This window comes from Micropterus salmoides, unplaced genomic scaffold (assembly GCF_014851395.1).
Source record: "Micropterus salmoides isolate LMB-PRFRI ecotype aquatic unplaced genomic scaffold, ASM1485139v1 Ms_hic_scaffold_1, whole genome shotgun sequence".
Taxonomy (NCBI): Eukaryota; Metazoa; Chordata; class Actinopteri; order Centrarchiformes; family Centrarchidae; genus Micropterus; species Micropterus salmoides.
The window spans coordinates 9003783-9026571 of NW_024040040.1; the positions used below are offsets into that span (position 1 = coordinate 9003783).

General features: G+C 39.7%; 1 protein-coding gene across 2 annotated transcripts in view; it reads left to right on the plus strand.

Moving 5' to 3' along the window:
* The window catches only part of LOC119901277 (collagen alpha-1(XXVIII) chain-like), a 38208-nt gene that overhangs the window by 7920 nt on the left and 7499 nt on the right, over positions 1–22789 (plus strand). For both annotated transcript variants that reach the window (XM_038716898.1, XM_038716889.1), the window contains exons 4-26: positions 211–231; positions 320–382; positions 3114–3167; positions 3301–3345; positions 3538–3564; positions 3778–3822; positions 4165–4209; positions 4858–4911; positions 6194–6262; positions 6363–6431; positions 8091–8159; positions 12731–12799; positions 13676–13744; positions 16056–16124; positions 16229–16297; positions 16383–16454; positions 16546–16614; positions 16736–16807; positions 16952–17020; positions 18260–18328; positions 18819–18887; positions 19561–19629; positions 21490–21558. In XM_038716898.1, the coding sequence (XP_038572826.1) occupies positions 211–231; positions 320–382; positions 3114–3167; positions 3301–3345; positions 3538–3564; positions 3778–3822; positions 4165–4209; positions 4858–4911; positions 6194–6262; positions 6363–6431; positions 8091–8159; positions 12731–12799; positions 13676–13744; positions 16056–16124; positions 16229–16297; positions 16383–16454; positions 16546–16614; positions 16736–16807; positions 16952–17020; positions 18260–18328; positions 18819–18887; positions 19561–19629; positions 21490–21558 (1395 nt within the window). The remainder of the gene's footprint in view (positions 1–210; positions 232–319; positions 383–3113; positions 3168–3300; positions 3346–3537; positions 3565–3777; positions 3823–4164; positions 4210–4857; positions 4912–6193; positions 6263–6362; positions 6432–8090; positions 8160–12730; positions 12800–13675; positions 13745–16055; positions 16125–16228; positions 16298–16382; positions 16455–16545; positions 16615–16735; positions 16808–16951; positions 17021–18259; positions 18329–18818; positions 18888–19560; positions 19630–21489; positions 21559–22789) is intronic.

Here is a 22789-nt window from a genome sequence, read left to right on the forward strand (position 1 = left end):
TAATTGGGTAGCAGCAGGTGTTTGTGGCTCCAGTCCATTCCTACAATTCAACTTTAAGACCAGAATTCAAAGCTCAGCTCAGATTTTGATTTAGGCTCACAGAAAATGACTGCTGGATTGCTTTAACTGTAAATGTTTGCTGGTGGGGTATAAATGAACCATATGCAATAAATGTGACCACGTCATGACATTATGTTTCTTGCTCTACAGACGGCACTGGCAGATGAAGGGGTAAGTCTCCAGACCGCGGTCTTTCCTCACATTTCTTTATTCAGATCCCTGTATGGCCTGTCTGACTTGTCTTTCCCTGTGTTTGAAGTGTCCTCTGGCCCAGAGCAAGTGTGCCTGTGACAAGGGTGAGAGGGGACCCAGCGGTCCTGCTGTAAGTATTCCTCCTACCCATTGGCCTATTGAGCGCCAAACTGTTTGAGATTAGTATATTAATATTAGTATTTCTGAATATTAATTAATTATAGGACATTTTATTTCAAAGGTTTGATTTCATGTCTTTTTTTAATTCACTATTTCACTTTTAATTCAATGTTACATTTCAAAATTCCACTTTTCTTATCATAATGTCACTTTTCATGACAGTGGTGTTGTACCCACCTCCACCAAGACCAATTAGCACCAGTTGGCTAGAGAAACAAAGTAAAACAAAATCAAAGTAATTCTGACTCAACCAGCTACTATAAATAAATACGCTACACAGACAGAAACTGATAACATCTCCTTTTATTTATTAGCTTCACAAGGCAGCTCATGCGACCTACCTATCTGGCAAACTAGCAAGGCGGGGTTATGGGCATGGTTTATTACTAAGCAGTTACCTCAGTCCCTCCAGAGAAAGACACAACTCTGTGAAGAGCAAAATTAATTCAGTATTTGTCTTTGCTAGAGCCAACAGGAGCTAAGTAACAATGCTAACCCTATATCTTCACTATGATGCTATAATAATTCAATAATCCGAGATCACAACTGAGCCTAACTTTTTAGCTGGCTAGGTTAGCAGCTTCAGCAGCCTTGGTAAGCTAAACAAAGGGAGGGGTTTATAAAGCCCTGTTATTATGAGAAGACTGAACAAATTACATTTAATAATAATGTAAGTGTTTATTATTTAATCGATTATTTCACAACTTGTTGGTTAATCATTTTACACATAATATATTTGTATGATTATTTCATAATGTTGTTTTCATTAATTCAATATTGAACACTTTGGGTTTCCATATTTGCCCTCCCCTGCTACATACAATAAGATCTCTTTTTGAAAACTACATGTATTGTTCTGCCGCTCCTAAAAGACAGTTACCCAAACTGCCTCCTTTTGAAGAGCAGCATAGAGACAACACAGCTGACAAAGGCACCCTTGATGGTAACAGGCTACATAATTATGGGGGGGGTTAGTAAATCGTATGGTTTGCAAAGCTCTGTTTCCCTGCAGCAGTGAGAGGAAAGCAAATGCTTTACATTCCTCTTGCACTTTATTGAGAACAGGCCTAAACAGATATTTACATGGGAAATCAGTAGAACGATGTCTGTTGAAGGAACCCAGGCACAGGGATTGTCTGAGGACACATGCTCAGTGGATAAGATGTTCCATGCATGACTTTCTTTGCCTGCCAAAGCCATGTCATGATGTGAGCGCTCCTTTTATCACACAGAGGTCAGCCACAATTAGACGTAGTGGTTTTGCTTTGATGTATTTTCACAGGATGGGAACAGAATAATTATCCCCTTAAACCTAATGCTCCGAACAAAAGCTGTTTCACATCACGGGCAGCATTCGCACACTGACGGAAGCAGTGTGTGCAGACAGAGACATACAGACAGGGAGATACTTGAAAGATAAGAACATGCACAGTCCACAACCACATTTATGAAAACAGAGCGAAGAGCCAGACAGTTTTTCGAGTGAGTTCCCTCACACACAGACAACTAGACTCATCTGCTCCCAGACTCAATGATCTTTATCCATGAGGCACTTGCAACATGTTGCTTCCATGAAGCACAGCCTATGTAGGTCAACAAAAAAAGCAACAGAAATTGCATGTCGCAGGACATAAGGCAGCTAATAAGAAGGAAAACTATTATATTGACCATGATTACATGAAATTACACCATTAATGAGCTGCTAAACTATGATTTTCAGCTATTGAACATTTTATCTCCGGAGGACAATTAGCATAAAGACCAGGAAAAGGGGGAAACAGCTAGCTTGCCTCTTTGCAAAGGTAACAAAATCGCCCTGTCAGCACCTCTAAAGCTCACTAATTAACATATATCTTAACTTTTTAATTCATACAAAAAACATAGTGTAAATATGACATGCTGTTATGTGCTTGTGTATTGCTAAGCTAAACTAACTTACTGCTTGTTGTAGCTTCATATTTACGACATAGACTTCTGTGTGGTAAATATGAAGATGGAGCCAGGAGAGTATTTCTTTGATATATATCATTGCAGTTTCTTGTGATCAGTCCCGGATAAGATGCTAACTAGCTGAGGTGACATAACATTTATCCTTTCACCTTGAAACCAAACATAATACTGAGGTAGAGGCATTAGTTTACTTGGACCACTATATTGTTCATTGTATCATTTGCTTTTCTAATCTAGATATTTTTAAGGTCAGGACTGTCTTAATTTCTGATATGCATATATGTATTAGTATTTAGAATGTGTCAGATTGTCAATATGATTTACTTTTCCTATTGTCTAAATATACACTGAGAAAGAAAAAGAAAAATACTTTTTTTAAACTTTAAACATTGCTCAAGTGAACCCTGTTATTGTTTAGCTTGGCTATGGCTTAATACTAAGCTGAAATGTGTCCTACTAAAGTTTACCTTAAAAGATTTTGTATGTATACTGTAAAGGAAAGTAATGATTTAATAAGGGGTACTAAATCATTTGTATGTGTTATTTTTATTTATAACAGACAAATTGATTGGTTACCCTGTAGGCTATAAATACAAGGTTGTCATGCTTTTCCCTCAAATCTCTGGAGAAGGCACACTGTTGCAACACGTCAGTCAATGCTGCATTGCTCTCATTCTAATGTTTTTAGGCTTGTTTTCTGCCTAATGGTGCTGCCATTACTTTCTCTGCAGGGCAAGAAGGGTCGTCCTGGAGAAGACGGAAGACCCGGCCCAAAGGGACAAAAGGTGATGCCTGCTCATTTAACCATCAGTTGTTGTTTTGTTTTATAGCAAATTGCATAATACAAACCTAACACCAGTTCTAGCTGGTACAATATCTTGCCTTTCCTGGTAAAACTAAAATCCCTCTTTCCCTTAGGGTGAGAGTGGGCTCAGTGGATTTCCGGGTCGGGAAGGAGCAGAGGTGAGCTGACGGTCTTAAATCAAGTTAAGATTTGGTTAAGATTGACAAGTAATGTATAAAAATGTGTCAGATTTCTTCATCTTTCACATGAATAATAGCTCTAAAAGGATATGAGACATGTTTTGTTCTGTGTGGGAGTGTTGGTTGCTGTCTGTCTCCTCCTGACTTAACAAGACTGTTTTGTAAACACAGGGAAAACCAGGATACAAAGGAGAGAAGGTATGGATTCTACTATATAGAGTCTTGCAATATTTATCAAAGTGTCAGATTCCCACGCTTGTGGATATTCTATAACAGTGAGAGATATTGTAGAATTATTGTCTGTGACACAATAAACCTGTTTTAGGAAAGCCATGGGATTTGATTGTAAGTCTTAAATTATGCAAAATGACACTATGGACTTCACTGATTTAGTTTTTTCTTCTCTTACAGGGAGAGAGAGGGGAGTGTGGCACACCTGGAATTAAGGGAGACAGAGTATGTAGCCCTTGAATGTTGTAAGAACTTGAAACCAAGATCAAATATAAGTTGCTGTTGCAATTTTATTTTGTTTTGTCATTGATTCAGTGTGCAGTCACGGAAATCCGCTAGAACTCAGTCTCACCCATTTTTATCTGAGTAAAATATAAATGACTGACCTTTCTAAAGCGATATAGTTTTATTTTATTGTAATCACCGGTTGAAGTTCATTCTTTATCCTTTTACCTATATTTATATTTACCACACTATCATTATATGTAACACAATCCCTTTAAGATGGAACTATTGTTTATGATCACCATGGATTATTAATTTTAAGCTACTCCTTTTCTTTTCTAGGGTCCTGAAGGTGCCATTGGCCCAAGAGGAAATCGTGGACTTCAGGTGAAATCTACCTTTCTTTGACCCTGTATTCCAATTGACCTTTCTCCAAGCCTCCTGTCTCTTAGTTATTGTTGCTACACCTGTCAAGCTATCCATTTTAGCATGGCACATTTGCATTTTACAAGGAGTTTGGGTTGAAGTAAGTACATTATGTGACATAAGTCATGTATGTAACGTTATGTAACTTCCACCGATGAGTTTGGGAAACATTATGCTATCTTAGGTAACCAGTAACGTTAGCCTAAACTGTCATGTAGCGCCACTATTATCTTAGCTCCCATGCTGTTGGTGGTCCTGTCCTGTGAAGGGATTTTTCTAACATAACTTGTAACTTCACAAATAGTAAGCTAATGGTGTTCTCTTTGGCCTCAGAGTAATGCCAGTTTACTACTACAAGTAGTAAGCCAGTTAGACCAGCATGCTAGCATTAGCTGTTTGTGCTGTTGTGTTTTTGGTTTGGAAAGGCAAACCCCCCCCCCCCCCCCCCCCCCCAAGGCCATGCCTAGTTACGTTTGCTTAGCTGTGATAGGACAATCACTGTTCTGTTTTCATTTCAACTATGTCATGTTCAGGGTCTGTCCGATCCTTGATAATCTGCTACTTTGCAATACCCAACGTGTAACCATAACACACTTATTTACAATTCAGGGTTTGCCTGGTCCACTTGGCGATATCGGACCTGAAGGTGCAATGGGTAAAAAAGTAAGTATTCCTCATTCTTGATGCTTGTGAAATTGCTTTTTGCTTGACCTCTGAAATCTGGGAAGTGTTTAATTACAAGAGGAAACTAAGAAATAATCGACCCCCCTCCAACTGGTGCTTCCTTTACATTTGGGTGAATTCACTTTGTGCCTTTCTTTTTCTCCAAAACCAGATGCATATCTGAAGGCTTCTGGGTTTTTTGGTTGGAGACTAAACTCTTTTCCAGTCTGGTTTAAATTAAGTCACTTTCATAGTTGTATGAAAGGGGTTTCCATGTCAGCGGATTTATCAGGAACAAAGATAATGAATAGCCTTGGTACCCGTGGAGTGGAGGTGAAAAATTAAATGTCTTGCTGCGTGGGGAAGAATATAAAGTGGGAAAACACATGTGACTTAGTAAAGTGTTCTTTCTGTCCCTGCTAGTTTTTCTCACAATAACATTACACTCACGAAGTTGACATTTAAAATGCATTTAGATTAAATCAATTCATCATGGCCATAAATAACATCACAAATGTTAAGTAGACTTACAACTGAAAACACTGATGGGGTCACCATATATTTGAACACTTATTTGTGAGTTATGATCCATCATCACTGGAAAATTTGAAACTCCTCTGAAGTACCATATCTGTTATTACCTTGTCAGCCTATTAGTCTATTCCTACTTTTGAAGCCCCCTCTCCCGTGTTATAGCTGCCAATTCTGCCATGAGCCTACACTCCCCACCAAGTGCTCCCCCCTTAATTATTTTGAAAGAATGTTCATGCTGATTGTCTGGCTGTCATCCTATATCACCTGAATGGCAGACTAATGTCTGTCTTTAAACATTGTCCCGACTTGCCTGAAAGGGCAAGGGAATGAGGGGAAAAAGTGCCGGTATGCGCTTATCATTTCCACGCCCTCTTCATGCCTCTCATGTGCCCTCCTGCTGCACACCATTATTTACAGCTTCTCTGTGAATAATTGCCTTCTTTACCAAAAAAGTCTTGACTAAAGGAATGAAGGAACACCATAGGACATGTATAAACCCCCTTTAAAAATAGCTAAATATTAGAGGTAGGAAAAGTGGTGTGCCTAAGTTTGGAGTGAGAGAAACTAGATTAGACAAAATTGAACACAGTGAGTTTTTAATTTAGTGTTTTTTGGACATGGGAATACCTGGACAGCTCTACTTATGTCTGATCATGTCAAAATGAGGCCTTGGACCAAGTAATCAGGCTAACAAAGCAGCGGGTTTGTGCATCTGTGTGTGTATTGGCACATATCTGTCTTTTTATAGGGGGAAAGGGGACTTCCTGGGCCACCTGGAATCCAAGGAGAAACAGGGATCGGCCTTCCAGGATCCAAGGTAAAGTCTGCCGCCCTATTATTTTGAAAAATAAAGTCACAAGAACATAATAATCCACCTGTATCTCACCCTGTTCATGTACTCATCTCACTCTCTACAGGGTGATGTCGGTATTCAGGGGCAACCAGGGCCTCCCGGTCCTCCGGGACTTGGCGAGTCTGGACCACCGGTGAGTAAGAAACAGCACACACACCTCACACCAAGGCTGCAGGTGGTGGCAGTGCAACATTAATTGACGCCTCACTACTTCCCAGTTACTGATGCTTCTGTCAAGCTTTATACTCTAACATGGCGCATATGCAGTTTAAAATGATGACGGTGGTAAATTTACCAGCAAAAATGATTGTTGGCCTTTGATTTCATGCAGGAGTAAACAAAAGCAGGTTTCTCAATTCTAGCCAACAACTGTTGCTAGCAGATTCCATCTCCAGCTGACCTTTTTTATGTTTCTGTTTGACTCATTTTAAACAATTACATTGAAAATGGAGATTACAGATTCACATGATGGCCAGGTGCCCAATATGTGTAAAGACTTGAATATTACATATCACCTACAATAAGTCAGCATCCTCACCAGTTGGTGATCCATGTAGAGAGAAAATACTGTAGGAGCAGCATTGTTTTTGTATTGTAGGGTGAACCTAGTTATCCCCTCTCCAGCAGCCATACCAACATTTAAAGATCCCATGACACTTATCTCGAAAGAGCAGGGGGTTCCCCGGTGTCCTGGCAACAAAATACCCAACCCGGCTTTCTCCATCTGGCCGTGACTAAAGGCAGAATTTAGCATTTGCTATAATGTTAATGTTGCTACCAGTAGATAGCTGTGTTTCAGACAGTGTGTTTCAGTAACAAACCTGGTAGCTGCATCTGCATGCTGATATTTCGCCAAAGCGAAAATCTTGGCTAGTGACCAGTTTGTTATTATACAGGTCTACATTCAGAAAGCAATTTGTTTTTTGTCAGTCATTTAGTTCAAGCTGTGGTCAACAGCAATTGACTGGAACAAATTTGATGTTTCTGCGCCCCCAGCTGCATTTGTGCGCAGGGCCGTCGCATCACACCGCATGTCCGATGATGGACTGTGTTTGGCAAACGGAGCACTTGGCTGGAGGTGTTAGAGTATAAATAGAAGCTGGAAGATTTATTTGTCTACCAGTTGTAAAGTGAAATTAAGTTTGTAACTTCCTTCTACTACGTAGCAAACAGTAAACAATAGTACAAAACAATCATAAAATGGTACACAGAAATAAACTATATTCAATGGAACAGTGCTGAGGATGAATTTGAGTTTAAAAGTCTGATAGCTTGGGGCACAAAGCTGATCTGCAGTCTGGTGGTCTTTTCCCAGGCTGTGGCTGGGGTGGCTACTTTCCTTTAATATCCTTTGGGCTCTGCCTAGCACCTCACCCACTGATTTCACTGATACTCCACACATCAGAAGCTAACATTAGCCAAACGTTGATGCAGGAGCATCTTGGCTCCGAACCTGTAATCCCACAAACTAAAGTAGGTAGTAGGCCTAAATGAAGCTCCTTGGCTTTGGCAGTAACGCTATGTTACTGTAAGCTAGTGTTTTAGCTTAGGTTAGAGCAGACAAACTTGCTCTTGTCTTTTAGGTTTTGAAAAGGTTAATAAAACATTTAAAAAATATGCAGAGGATTGCTCTTACTACAGCCCCATGTGGAGAAATCCAAAGACACCTGACTGTGGCTGCTAATCAATGATCAGTCACTGCTCAGGGGACGGGTTTAGCAAACAGTCAAATGTTGGAGGTAATTCTTTCATGTTTCTCCAGTGGTCATTAACATCATTTTGTTTTACTCAGGGGCCTCAAGGACCACAGGGAGTCCAAGGAGAGAGGGGACTGATAGGAGAAGGTCTTCCTGGGCCGAAGGTGCGGTTGTGTCTTTTATGTCTCTCTAGGGGCTCACAATTTTTTACAGGACGCTCACACACTTAAGCCAGTTAAAAGCTTTGAACCCTCTTGACCCCATTTCATGCATTCATCTTCAATTCACCTACCTACCCACTGACCTGGGCAAAGACCCCGTCTGGACTCCAGATTCCAGGGCATGATGACAGGAAATTGACAACGTGTATGGTTACAAGAGATGATAACACAACACAGACGTTTCATCAATTCACATACAGCAGTGCAGTATGGCTTTTATTACCTCATTGTATGAGGTACATAGAAAGGAAAATAGCCAGGACACCTGAAGACATGACAGAGTGATTGACTCAGTAAGATGGGAAAATATGAGTCGGTTCCTCCATCTGTCTCTTTTCAGGATGTACAGACACACACATACAAAAACTCACACACATTGTCTCTCTCTTCCACATGTGGATTCGCACACAGGTGCACACATGCGCAGAATTCAAAGATAAGACATGTTCCTTACCGCAGTTTGCCGAGTTCTCTGCATTTTCCCTAAGAATTTATCCACACACTTTTAGGCCAAAAGGTTACAGTAATGGCATTGAGTATTTCCCCGCCAGAATGTCACTCTCCACATTCTGAAATAGCGTTTAGACCATCAAGCACACAGGTCAAATTTATAAATTGTTAAAAAAATCCAACTAATCTGAGAAATGTACAGATTGTTTTCTTAGTGAATGTTGGGTTATAGTTCATAGATAGATGTGTGTGCATGTGGACCCTGGATTCAATGGGGGCCTTAGGGTCGGTGGAAGGACTTTACACAAGAGTAGGTCTACATGTAGAGAAAAATGAAATAAAATGCTTCTATAGGGTTTTTGGAAATACACACACCTACTATAAACTTGAAAATAAACTAACTGAGTTTTACTTTGATGACTTGTGTCAATAGACTGGGCACACATTCTGAAATTCAAAACCATGACAAATATCACAATGTGAGATCCTCTTTTTATCTAAGGGTCACATTTCCCACAGTTACAATATTCAATTCAATTCAATTTTCAATTTTCAATTCAATTTTATTTATATAGCGCCAAATCACAACAATATAAAAACAGAAACACCAGCTATCAAAATACAGACTGTGATCAAGCATGATAGAAGTTTTTTTTAGTGGCAATATAGCTGAAATTCACTCACTAGTAGTGTCATAATATTTGATGGGTTACAGAATTCCTGTTACACCAGTCCACTGTTATATACTGTGAGGTTAGGGTTCTCATTTATGTGCTGTATTATTTCACTGTAAGTAGTAAGTTGATGTTTTAATTACTGTATTACTGTATTATTCATATGTAGTTACTGAACAAAACAAAAAACAAATATGGTTAATGTCATATACCAGCATAATCATCATAACTGCAACATAATGGTGTGTGGCCAAGGCCTTAGCAGAGAGACTAATTTTTAAATTTCTGGCTTTAAAATGTTCCTTTAGGGGAATGTTTAAATTTCCTCCATGTTTGTAAAATCAGCACCGTCCTAGATTTATACACCAGTTCCTGCTTTTTAATTGTTTTACAGAAATATCTACCAGAGTTCATTTAACACTTGGATATTTAAGTACTTTATAAGTCATTTTTATAATATTTTCCACGTGTGAAGAGCTCATCAAATCAACACTTACATCACATCTTACGTCATTATAATTGCAAAACTTATTATTCACATTGGAAATGTTGCTTTGTAAAATGTGAGTGCTTCCTTTCAAATTGTGGGTGTAAAATCATCATCAATTTTTTGGATAAATCCAGAGAGAGAACTATAATTCAGGTGATAATTTTTCCACTTCTCCCGGACCTTCATTTAATATATCATTTGTTGATTTTCTTCTGAGATGGCAACAGCTAGTTTCCACCACTGAACAGGAGGAGGTGTACGGATTGGCCTCGGGGGTGCTCGTTTTTTTTCCTCAACAGGAGATTTTACCGTGGACTCGCAGATTCTTGTTTTAAAAGAAGCCTTCCTCACATGATGTGCCTCGACAAGCTCCATATTCACTGGTGCTCAGCAGCAATATTACCCTTTTCCCACTTCATTAGCACCTAGACTTGTGTGCCAAAGTGAGACATCATAGAGTTATGACAATTAATCTATACTTTTTGAAGCTGATGTGCAAATGCAGCTTCACTATGCTAACCAACAACCAATATAAAATATTCTGTGTCTGACACTTTATTTCTGTTGTCCTTGGATGACCTTTTCACAAGACAAAGAAGACTTCTCTGCAGAGTCATACACAGCCAGAAATTGTGCTGCACTCTTTTCATTGTACTTACTGTCAACTTGGATTACTGGTCTAATCCCTTTCTGTATTTCCAGTCCTGCTTTTTCTGTTTTTTATTACTTATAGATCCTCTCCAGACACATTTTAAGAGATACTCTTTAAATCATGTTTTAAATGTTTTTTCCTCACAAAATGGTCAGTAACCCTAACCCTACTACTTCTACTGATACAGGGTTAAAAGCACATTTACTGTGTTAACTCTGTACAGAAACTATCAACATGTAAATATGGAGATGCCTCAGGCCTTTGGTTCCATCCACAACCACTACAATATAGTCCAATATAGTGTACAAACATGTCCAGCTTAGTACAAAACACACATTTAAAACACACATTACAAATTAAAAAGCTGAATTCATAAGAAATTAAACACACTGTTAAATAGTTCACTACACTCTGAGGGTTTTGCTGCTACAACCTTATTTGGTCTGGTATCACTAGTAGCGTATGGTTGCTAAAGTTAGCTAATGTTAGCAAACCTTCAAGAAATATTGCTATATAATAACCCAGTCTTCTGCTACTCTCATATTATGTTTTAGTGTGTACCATTAACTTGTATTGGTTCATAGTTACATGCTCACATAGTCCAGCTATAAAAGGAGCCAAGTTGAGTCTAACCATGTGTGTTTTACATGTGTCTGATTTTATAAGCATGCAGCCACTGTCATATAAAACTTTTGCTGAACCTCAATAGGAATAGAACTATCATGTTATCTGGAACAGTAGGCTGAGCTGACGCAAACAAAGTAAGTGTGGCGTCTGAACAGAATTTTTAACCTGACAAGAAGAGGTTGCAACTTTGGACATAAAGACAATATCACAGACTGATTTGAGCTTATCACAGGTTGAAAGATCTCCGTCAGGATTGCCGTGAAATCTTGTACACTGACATTCTTGACATTCATATTCTCCAGAGGGTGAGCCCTAATAACTTTGGTGATCCCCTTTCCCCTTTTTTGATCCACCATAAATCAAAAGTTTTACTTATCCACGGGCATGGATGGATTTTCCTCTAGCACCTCCATGAGGTACGCATTTGTGTTTTTAAGTATGTTTCAACAACTATGTTGAGGAAATTTGCCCCCCCCCCCTCCCCAACCCTCAGAATAAATTTGGCAATCCCTTAACTTTTCCTTTAGTGGCATCATCCAGTACTTTAGTTTAAGACCAGATACTTGCTAAACTGATTAAATTCCCTAGCTATACTGTGACCTTAGTCACACAGCATTTAACAGGTGGAGTCCAAGCATCATCGATGTAAAACACAGAGTCATTACGCAAGTCACAAAGTCACGTGACGAAACATTATTTAACTTAAAACTTTAAATAAGTCAGCTTGTGAAAGTCCCGGATTTACCTGACACATCCATCAACCCACCACCTCTGTACATGGACATTGTGACTTCTTCCACCACTAGAGGTTGCAGCCTAACAAAAAAACGTAAATATGGGTTGTAATAAGCTGCAGCATAATCAACATATACAACCATTTTTTTAGTGAGGAAGAGCTGTGCTTTACATTGTGAGCACGTTAGCATGATGACATTAGCGTTTAGCTCAAAGCACGACTGTGCCTAAATACAGCCTAGCATGACTCTTTGTCCTGTTTCTGTTATGTACTCTGGAGGTCTAAAAGTTCCACACTGCTGTTATGCAATTAACATGTATTTAGTTATTAGGGCATGAAGCAGACACATTTATCATGTCACAAATCACTTACATACATTTCTATTTCTGGGAGGTTCTACCTCCAACATTTTGAGGCAAATGGGTCTTTAACGTCAGATTTGAAAATTGGAATAATTTACTTACTTTGAAGGGCATTGTGTTGGTTTCTGTGGTAACAACATGCAGTGACAGTTTACTCACACTTGGCACCAAAACTATCTGAGAGTAAAATGTCTCTGCAACTGTACTGTCCATCAGCATCCATGTAGACATAAACATAAACAGGAATTAGAAAGGAATGTTTTTGCCCAAACCTCAATCAGAAAGCCCACATTCGGCTCCAGTCTGTTGTATAACAATTTCTACTGGCCGATTCATGTGAACATCAGGTTAAGTGAAAGTAGTGAAAATAGGACTATCCATTTGTCTGACTGCGAAAGGGTGACATTTCTGGCCTTCCCGTTATCCTGCGTATGCGCTTAACATTGTCATTGTTTTCACATACTGTATATTAACTGCTATTTCAAGAGGCAGGAGGCAATAACTTCTCTGTCTGTCTTCACAGGGAGAGCGAGGCTTGGAGGGGCAGCGGGGGCCCAGAGGACAGCCGGGCGCTGGAATCAAAGGAGACAAGGTAGAGTACAGAGAGGCTGTAAATAAGACGCCTGGCTGTAATGCCTTCACACAGGCATGATGATAAAGCCAAAGTCCTGTTGCAAAGAAGGCCAAGACTTGGCAGAGCCACCGGTGAATGCATTCAGCGTGGTGTTATATAGGAGGTCAGAGTTACAGGTGATGATTCGAGGTTAAAGCTTGGTTTGTGTAGGAGGAATGCAGCTTCACAGTTTTGGACTGATGAAAGCTCTGCACTGGCACGGTCATACAATTACATAAAGGTGTTCTCTCTACCTTTCAGGATGTGATTGCAAATCTTTGCAGCCATCTGGCAATCTTTTAGCTCACAGACGTTGATGGGACATGACTAGAAGACTCTGAGTTATTTAAAATGTGTTACATAATTCATCTTATGTCACTTGAATATGATGTTAACGTTTGGGAATGAATGGAACCGGTATCCCCAGAAAACATGGGTCTTTGAAAAACATAAAGCTTTTTACATTTCAGTTCTTGGCACAGATTGTGTTGACAGCTTTACTGTAGCGTTGTGGTGAAGCTGATCACAGATAATTGCAATGTGTTTGTGTGGTAATGACAAACCAGTGCCTGCAGGGTTTTCTGTACATTAACATAATACGTTTATGATGTTAATGTTGCATGCGACATATGAAAAGGCATTGAATATAAAAAAAACAAATCTCATTAAGTTATCTGTATAAAATATTTTAATACATGAATGCACTCATGAAATGCAATTAACCGCATAATCTTCAACAGTTGGGTGCTTTACACATGCAATAAATCATGAAATGCACTGTGTGAAGCAATGTTATGCCATCAACATTTACATGCTGTTATTACCATTAACCTCCATTCTTATCTGAACCTATAGGGGGATTTTGGTCCTCCAGGTCTTCCAGGGCCCCTCGGCCTCCCAGGAGTAGGCATACAGGGTGAGAAGGCAAGTACTTTAATAAAATAACTCCCATTGAGGCTTAAACTGCCATTAAATAAATTTTTTTCATCTGAATCCCATGAATGTAAATGTCTTAACAGCCTTTCTTAGGAACTGTACAAAAATTATTTGGGCAGGGGAGGGGGCAAACCTTATGTTTAAATTTATTTAATATTTTCTTTTATTATTTTTCTAGTGTCTTAAAGGTCCAAGACCTTACATAATGATCAGTTATGTTTTTATTACCTTAGAATGAGCCATTTCATATATACTCATACATCTACATATACCACGGGTCCTCTTGGACATGGACGTCACTATGCTGCACCACCATGTTTCTATGGTAACCCAAACGGAGAAGAAGAAGAAGAAGTAGGAGCAGTAGTAGTAGCCGTCTGGTTTGTTAGAAGTAAGAAGAGACGTGAAATTTGGACAAATGAAGGACCACACGGCACAAGAGCCGAAAGAGCGTGTTGGTCACCGTAGCTTCTTTTACACGCTTGCAAAAGCAGGGCTGAGCGGTGGCTGAGGAGTTGGTTGCAATTCGCAACCCTCACCACTAGATGCCACTAAAACCCACACAGTGAACCTCAGCAGGACAGAGGGGGAACACGGAGTAATGCCCAACCAAATCTGAAGGATACTTATGGCGGGGAGTATTTAACCTTCCCAGACCTACAGAGATTCACTAAGTGTCAAAATAAGGTTATTCTTCACAGCAATATACGTGTGTGAAGATTCTATTGAATATTACCTATTTTTACCCTAAGTCACATTATGTGTCATCCAAGTCACATGCAAAACTTTCTAAAGGGAGCCGGGCAGTCTGTTTGTATAAAACAAAATAAAGCTAATCTTGACCTAGGGTTACCTAGGAGATGGACCACAGAGTTCATCCTTATCAAGGCAGCTGCATCAGTCAGTCAAGCAAACGGACAGAGAGTAGAGTTTTGCTTTTGTAGAGTCACAGGCTGTCACTTTGGCTTTCTTTAGCACAGTAAATGATCCTAACTTGAGCTGGGGAAATCCTGTGTGACGTTACCCTCTGATGAAGTAAAGTTCCTTCACAATTAGCAAACTGTATTTAGGCATAAACACTGTAATGTGCGAGTACAGCCTCAAATAGCTGCTAGCATGGCTACAGATTCTTAGTCTTGTTGAACAAAGAAAATAAATAGTTATTGCTGCTATTTAATGAATAAACTGGGATGAGGCACCGGCTTTGGGGGGCTTTAGCACCATCTTATATTTAACTCCATTCCTGGATTCCAAATAATAGAAATAAAGATGAATTTGATAAAAAGATGAAACCTATGGATAAGGTTGGTCTGATCATAATAAAACCAACATGAAGCATGAGTTGCATTAGTATTTCTGTTTTTCAGTACAGCTGGAGATACAGAGGAGATTGTTTCCTGCTGACAGATGAGCCAAAGATCGCTTCCCTGATATCAAAACACAAGTTAATTAATGTCAGGATGTGGCTATAGTCCACTGCTCACTGATGTGTGGAAGAGAGGTAGACAGGTGTGTGCGCCATGTGCTCTCACACTGCACTGCCTGTAAGCTCTATATTTGTGTGCAGCTGATTGTGTTTAAAGCACAAGTTGATGTGCATAAACAAAACTCTAAAAATTGGTTACAGTTCAGCTATCCGTGGAAGGACCGACGATAAAGAGTTCAGATTGTTTGTGGACTGGAAAAAAAAGTGTGCATTAATGAAGTGATCCAAAATCAGCCTGTAAATGGCTGTTGTTTCATTTCACTTAACTGAAACAAAGTTTGCAGAACAAGTTAGCAGTGTCAACATTTGATGCTGAACTAGTTAGGTTTATGGGGAGTACTCCGACATTATGTAAACGAAGTTGTGTAAGGTCCTTTGTGGTTCGAGAGGGAGCTGTGTGAAATTTAATAAATTGCATCAAGAGATGTCGCTTGAGTCAGTGTCGTTTGGGGAAAATGAATTAAGAACGTCTGTAGCCCGCTTCTCATCTCTGCTTGAGGCTAGAGGCTACATTAGCCACTAGAAGCATAAGACACCCACATCTTCCATCACGAGTCCAACAATGTTATATAGATAAATCGTTGCAATATTGCTGTAACTTTATGACACGTTTAACTTCACTGCAGTGCTGCTTTCTCACCAGAATCCATTCAATGACTAATAACTGTATAGATCCAAGGGCATTCTGTGTTTTTCAAACTTGAACACCACCCAAGAAGTCTCGGATAGTCCCTTAGCCATCACATTTTTAATTAGTGTTCATTTTTAATAAATGGCTCCTCTTTTCATTACTGCATGCATTTATTCCTGCAGGGCATGGAAGGACCAAGGGGGCCACCAGGGAGCAGAGGTCCACAAGGAGAGGGTATGCCTGGACCCAAGGTTTGTACACTAATCACACACATCAAAGTTACACCCCAGCACAAACTGTTAGCAACAGCGTCAAAGAATAAGTTTATGTTGTCATGTTATCTTGTCTCACGCAGGGGGACCAAGGTTTGCCAGGAGAGGTTGGCAACCCAGGAGAGAGAGGGGCTGGAGAACCTGGAGCTAAGGTGAGTCAGCAGCAACCATCTGTATTTTTACAGTGCTTAAATTTTCCAATCCATAAACTGACACACTCCATGAATCTGTCCTCAGGGTGAGCCAGGATCACCGGGAATGTCTGGTTTGCCGGGCCTGCCAGGGGAGGATGGAGCCCCAGGACAGAAGGTAGTTTAGCTCACCAGCTACTGTATCTACATGTGTCTGCTCAAATATCAAGCCCCTATGAGTAATAAAACGTGTTTGTTGGTGTCTTTAGGGTGAACCAGGAGCTGTAGGTCACAGGGGCCTAGAGGGGGCACCTGGAATTGGCATCCAGGGTGAAAAGGTAAAAACATTTTCTGCTCACTTTGTTGCAAGTCTAGCAGAAGGACTTTGCTGACCTGCATATAATAAGTAAAGTCACAGCTGTCAGATTAGTAACTGTATTCCCCAATTTGATCTTTAAGGGCGACCAAGGCCAAAGAGGAATCAGGGGCCTGACAGGTCCACCTGGCATTGCTGGACCCTCAGGACCAAAGGTGAGGTGCTATTAAGCCATGATTAGCTATTAAATAATTCAGTGTTTTTGTTGCATTGAGACCCTGTCCGTGGCCTCTTGGAAGGGCATAAATGCCAAGAATTAATGAGTTAATGATTTTTACCACTCTTCTTTCATTAATCAGGGAGAACCAGGGGCACAAGGCAGGGGGGGTATACCTGGTCCACCAGGCCGTTTCATCGTCGGGCCCAAGGTAACGACTCCCAGTCTACTGTAGCAACATTACTGTGGAAGCGTGTTGCATGTTTCCTGTGCATCTTCATAAAACAAGTAATAACAAATCTGTTTGTTCCCAGTGCTGCTGAAATGTTTCCAGGAGTCTTTTATGATTGCCATACTCCTCATTTCAAGAGATAGACAATTGTTTCCTAAACCTGTTTAAGTGGAATTATCTCATGGCACTAGCGACAGGTTTCACGTGCTACACAGCGACATAATGTCAGCAATGGTGGAAGAAGTGTTCAGATTCTTTACTAAAAGGTGCCGTGTGGAGTTTTCTATCCATTCATTGTTTCTCCTGCGTTACTGCCTCCAGCTGTCGAATAGCTCACGTGTGTTCATGTGTGTCTATGTGCATTTGTAACCAAGCTACTTGTGGTCAAAAACTCCACAGGGAACCTGTAACTAAAAGCAAAAGTACCACAATGTAAAAATAGTCAATTACAAGTAAAAGTCTTGCATTCAAAATGTTAATTATGTTAAAATACTATAAATAATTACAGTAACTATGATCAGCAAAATATATTTATAATATCAAGGAACAGCTTATGCAACATAATGTCTCCAGTTAGTGTCAGTGTCAGTTTACTGTTCACTGACAATGGATGGATGGAAGCAGCATTTTAATCTTGTGGCTTAGTCAAAGGCAGGCTGATTTGAACGACTTTGTATAATGTTGATGACTAGGACCAACTGGGAAAAGTGGGCGAGTGCCCCCAAACCATCACAGGCCCTAGGTTAACTGTGTGGCAGTTACTTTGTGGTGAACTTAATTAATTGCATATTTGTTTATAGGCACAACAAAAAACACAATGCAAAGTAAAATGGTAAGGGGCTTAAAGTGATCCTATGTAAGCTTTGCAGACACTTAACCCCTGGTTGCTCCAGAGGCGTGCGACCTCTGACCTATAAAGTAATTGTAAGTGGCTTTGGATAAAAGCGTCAGCGTAATCTCATCACAGGTTTTGTGTGTAAAATCTTAATCTGCAAATTAACTAGCAAACTGTAGGTGTTAAATAAATGTAGTGGAGTAAAAAAAACCAATGTATACCTCTGTAATGCAGTATGAGTAGATGAGTAGCATAAAGTGAAATCTAATTTGTACTTACTACTACTAATTAAAGTAAATGAATATAGTTACATTCCCTCACTGAATGTCTACTGTTAGGAACCTTTGTAATATAGAGTTAATTAGTGCTAACATGTGTTCTAGGGTGATCTTGGTCCAAGTGGTCCTCCTGGTCCGAGTGGGGAGACTGGCTACGGACTTCCTGGTCCAAAGGTAACACTCAGCATAAACCTCTGTTCTAAAAAACAACAATGTTAACTCATGTCTAACTCTTGGATGTGTGCCGGTCAACTCATACACTTAAAGTCAGATTTTTATTTAACGAGTGCAAACATGTTGTCATAGCTGAACAGTCTATGTTTGGAAAATCAATTACCAAATGAATGTAAAGAGAGCCTGATCTGGCAACATGTGTGCGCACTTTCATCACAAAGACCATGCCCCAGCATCCAGCAAGAATAGAAACAATGTCAAAAAATGTGCATACATCCTGTCCCTCAGTTCATAAAATGCTACAGCATCTTTTGTAATTTTGACCTTCCCCTGTTTTGATGTATCGCACGAATACAGAAGCACGCAAAGGAGCAGAAAGCATATGTAAAGCATTTACATCCACATTCCTTTGAACGTCTACCTATCTGTAAATCACTTAGTGTCCTGTGCCTGAATGGATTATTTACTTTTACATATTTGTCGGTTGTAGGGAGACCGTGGAGACCCAGGACCCGCAGGTCCATTCGGTCCCAAAGGAGACGGCTATCCCGGCCCCACTGTGAGGAACTGATTTACACACTGCCCGCCTGTACACTCATAAATCTGTGCCATCCAGCTACACATTACATTTAGTCGTCCATCCATCTGTCTTTTGTCTTCCTTATTTTACCTTTTCGTTCCAGCCATACATCCACTGAGACATTTATTACCAAAAGTTACAGTAGATGTCCCTTATCTATCCCCCTGAGTGTGTTTTCCTTTATTAAGACCATAGCAAAGGAGACACAGTGGGGGAGTCACTGAAGAAGAGATTCAAAGGAATAGTCGACCTTTTTGGGAAATATGCTTATTTATGTATCACTTTTTTGCAGAAAGTTAGATGATAAAATTGAACCGCTCTCATGGCTGTACACTAAACTTGAAGCCACATCCAGCAGATGGTTAGCTTAGCATAACGACTGGAAACATCAAGCTCGGCACCGTCTAACCATTACAAAATCTCATGCAAAGCTCATTAATTAACACGTTATATCTCATTTGTGTAATCCTTACTGAAACCGCAGCGTAAAGACGGAACAGTTCGCCTTTTTCTTTAAGGGGGGCTGTGTGCCAGATATTTTCTTGGCCCGGGACTAGTAACTTCCTGGAGTCTTCGCCACCTTCCTAGCAAAATGTCAAACTATTCCTTTAAAAATGTCACCATCTCTACCTTAATGGCTTGTGTTGTTTAGGGCCCTCCTGGTCTGCCTGGACTTCCAGGAGAACCCGGCCTGGAAGGAGTGGGCATCCCTGGACCAAAGGTGAGATCTGTCAGACCAAAAATAATGTTTGTCAAGTACTTGCATGTTGGCAGCAAGAAAGAAAGAAAGAAGGAAAGACAGTGATGTTGGAGTAGTGTAAGTGTAGTTTTACTTGTGAGTGTGAGGACATGCATTATGCATTTCTATCCTCAAACATACTCATTTAGTCATCTGACAGTCCCCATTTAGTCTGACACTGAATTATAAAATGTTCTTTTCTTCATCGTTTTACTTGTCTCCAATTAACATCAACATAAATAAATAAATTATATTGCATATCATTACCAATAATTGATAATAATTGGTCTTGGTGTTGCAGTCGTCTGCCTTTATCTGACAGTATTTTACATTGGCTCAGTTTTCACTGCAGAGTTTCAATGTTACATCACAGAATAAAAACAAAGTTTCGAGGTTTAGTGTACGTGTCACTGAATCAACATGCATGCGCAAACATTTCTCCTTATTTTAATAAAACCCTGAGGAGCTGTATTGCAACATCGTTGTTAATTCCTTAAAAAACATGTTAAACATGTAAATATGTAAGGTTTGGTGTCTTGAATAAAAACCAGCGTGGTAGATTACAGAACAGAAAAGGGGAATTGTGAAGACAGACACATAAAGACACCCGACTTCATTATCTATTCTTATTCTGTTCTTACTGTTTTTCTCGATAGCTTTTGCACATTTTTCTATTCTCAGTTTACTTTTTCAAAACAGCTCGCACACAGCCCTGAACAGAAGATGAAATGACAAACACCCATTAAAACCAAACATTTCCATCAAAATTTGTTTTCAACTCATTTATTTAAGAATAGATGACAATGTTTAAACTACAGCTATCAATATCAACCTCTTCAACTTTTGTGCAGCAGCCTCAAAATATTGACTTTGTTTTCCCTTTGACAACCATACTATACTTTGTGAGCACTGTTACGTAGGAAATATTCCGCAATCTAACACCATCATGTCCATAATGTCCATGTCCATCATGTCCATAATAGCAGCTTCATCAGTGTGTTGATGCTGTAAAATAGTGCAAGTATCCACTTTAATCTGTTGACCTCTTTTATATGTTGAGAACTTATTGATGAAGTTCACACAGGTGCTATTTATTCACAACTTAGAGAGTAGACTGCTACTGAGTGTTTGCAAAGTGTTAACATGGTTATTCAATTAGGTTTCGTGTCTCTCTTTGAGAACTGTTTTGAAAAGTGTGTTAATACTCAAAGAAAACTGTGAAAGCAATGAGAAATAGTTAACTCATTCGCCAGTTAAGGCTCTTGCTGTGCAAAGAAGGTGTGAGCATTAGATTTAAGTTGACCCATTATCCGCTGGGTAAGCAGAGAGAAAAACTGTATTTGCATAAATTTAACACTCTTTTCTCACGCTATTTGTATAATAATCTTAAAGAAAAACTCAGTTTTGATAAGGATTAGTTACTGACAGCATTATTTGTTAATGACCATTCTTTTTTAAAAAGCAACACAGATTACAGTTATAAACATACAGTGTTGTGAAACTCTGTGATACAGAGTACAGTTACCTTATATGATACAGACGATTCCTGCATTGTGTGAGGCCAAAAATAGGAGTAAAACATTTTGTGTTAAGACGAACCTCTGTTGTGAAAAATGAGCCAAAGCAATCGTCAAATACTGTAAGATAATTTCAGAGCTAGGCCTGAGTCTGCATTGAAGATAAGTGAAAGTATCTCCGCTGTGAAAGATTTGGTCATTTGTTTAAGGAAACTAATTAAAGGAAACAGGATTCTACTCAGCACAGAAGTTCATTTGTTTGATGGATTGTAAATTGCTGTGTTGTAAGTGTTCATATATATTCACTGTGCTTTCTTCTTTGCAGGGGGATATTGGTTTCCGAGGGTTGCCTGGTTTACCAGGTCCTCCGGGCGAAGGCCTCCAAGGACCTCTGGTACTTAATAACTTAAATTTTTTTTCAGAATTGACACTCCTTCTGACTAAAATGACCTCCATTTTGACTCGTTTTTGACTCGTAAAAAAAGAATCTGTATTCTGTTTCTGCAAACACGAGTCAAGGACAACATTGTAATGAGTTTACTTATGCAGAAAGCCGTAATTTTATTTGACATACAACCAGATGGTCATGATTGAGTCATATTCTCTAAAGAATTACATCTTTGCTGGAGTCCCAAATTGAAAAAAGACTGCTTCATCTTGTGTGTGAACATGCCCACCACAGGGGCCTTATATTCAAAGGCTGCCACTCCATTTGTTCAGGGTATTTATCATGATTTCCCCCACAGCGCGCTGACACATTGGGGCAGAGTGTGAATCTCCACAGACATATGTGTCTGATGAGAAGCATTTGGCCTAAGTGAAGCAACACCCAGCACCCACATGTCCTCAAACATCACATCCAGATTCCCTGCAGGCTTCAGACCAGTGCTTCTGCAGGTCTGAGTGCTGTCACAGTCATGCAGGGGTGGGCAAGATTTAATTGAGGACTCAGCTAAAGCTGTCAAATTATGGGGGGAAAAGTGAGAAAGCAGATCATGTTAGCAGATTTCAGTCCTCATCCATGTTGAGAGAGTGGTGGTGTCAAAAATGCATGAATCAGTATTATAAAACAGGGATAATGCTCACCTTGAAAATGCTATTTCCAAGAAAAATGGCAGGCTGTTTCACATTCATTTTACATCTGTTGAAGATAGATAACTTAATGATTACATTTGTTTGATACATGGCTGGCCTGGCCTGTAACGTGCTCTCCGCGTGCATTTTGACACAAGTCTCCTACTCCTAAAGTCCATTCTCAGTGTTTGTGCTCTGGATGTTTCAAGTGTCCACATCACACTTGTGTACGTTACATATCGGGACATGATTGGCTCCGACTACTTGAAATGTCACAAAAACACGCACATGTCCTAAACTCAGAGAACTTGGAGAAACTTTCCTCCTTCAGCAGATGAATGTGACAACAGCCATATAGTGTCAAACTCTGCACATGCATCATTCTGCAGTGACAAGCTCATACATCCAAGTGAAGGCACAACAAACAAAACACATGTTAGAGCAGAGGGGGACTTTAAATCAAAGAATTGTTAAAAATAAGAACATATTAAGGCTGGCCTACCTGCCTATTTTCAAAATCTAGCTGTGTCTAGCTAGTTCTCCAGTGTTGC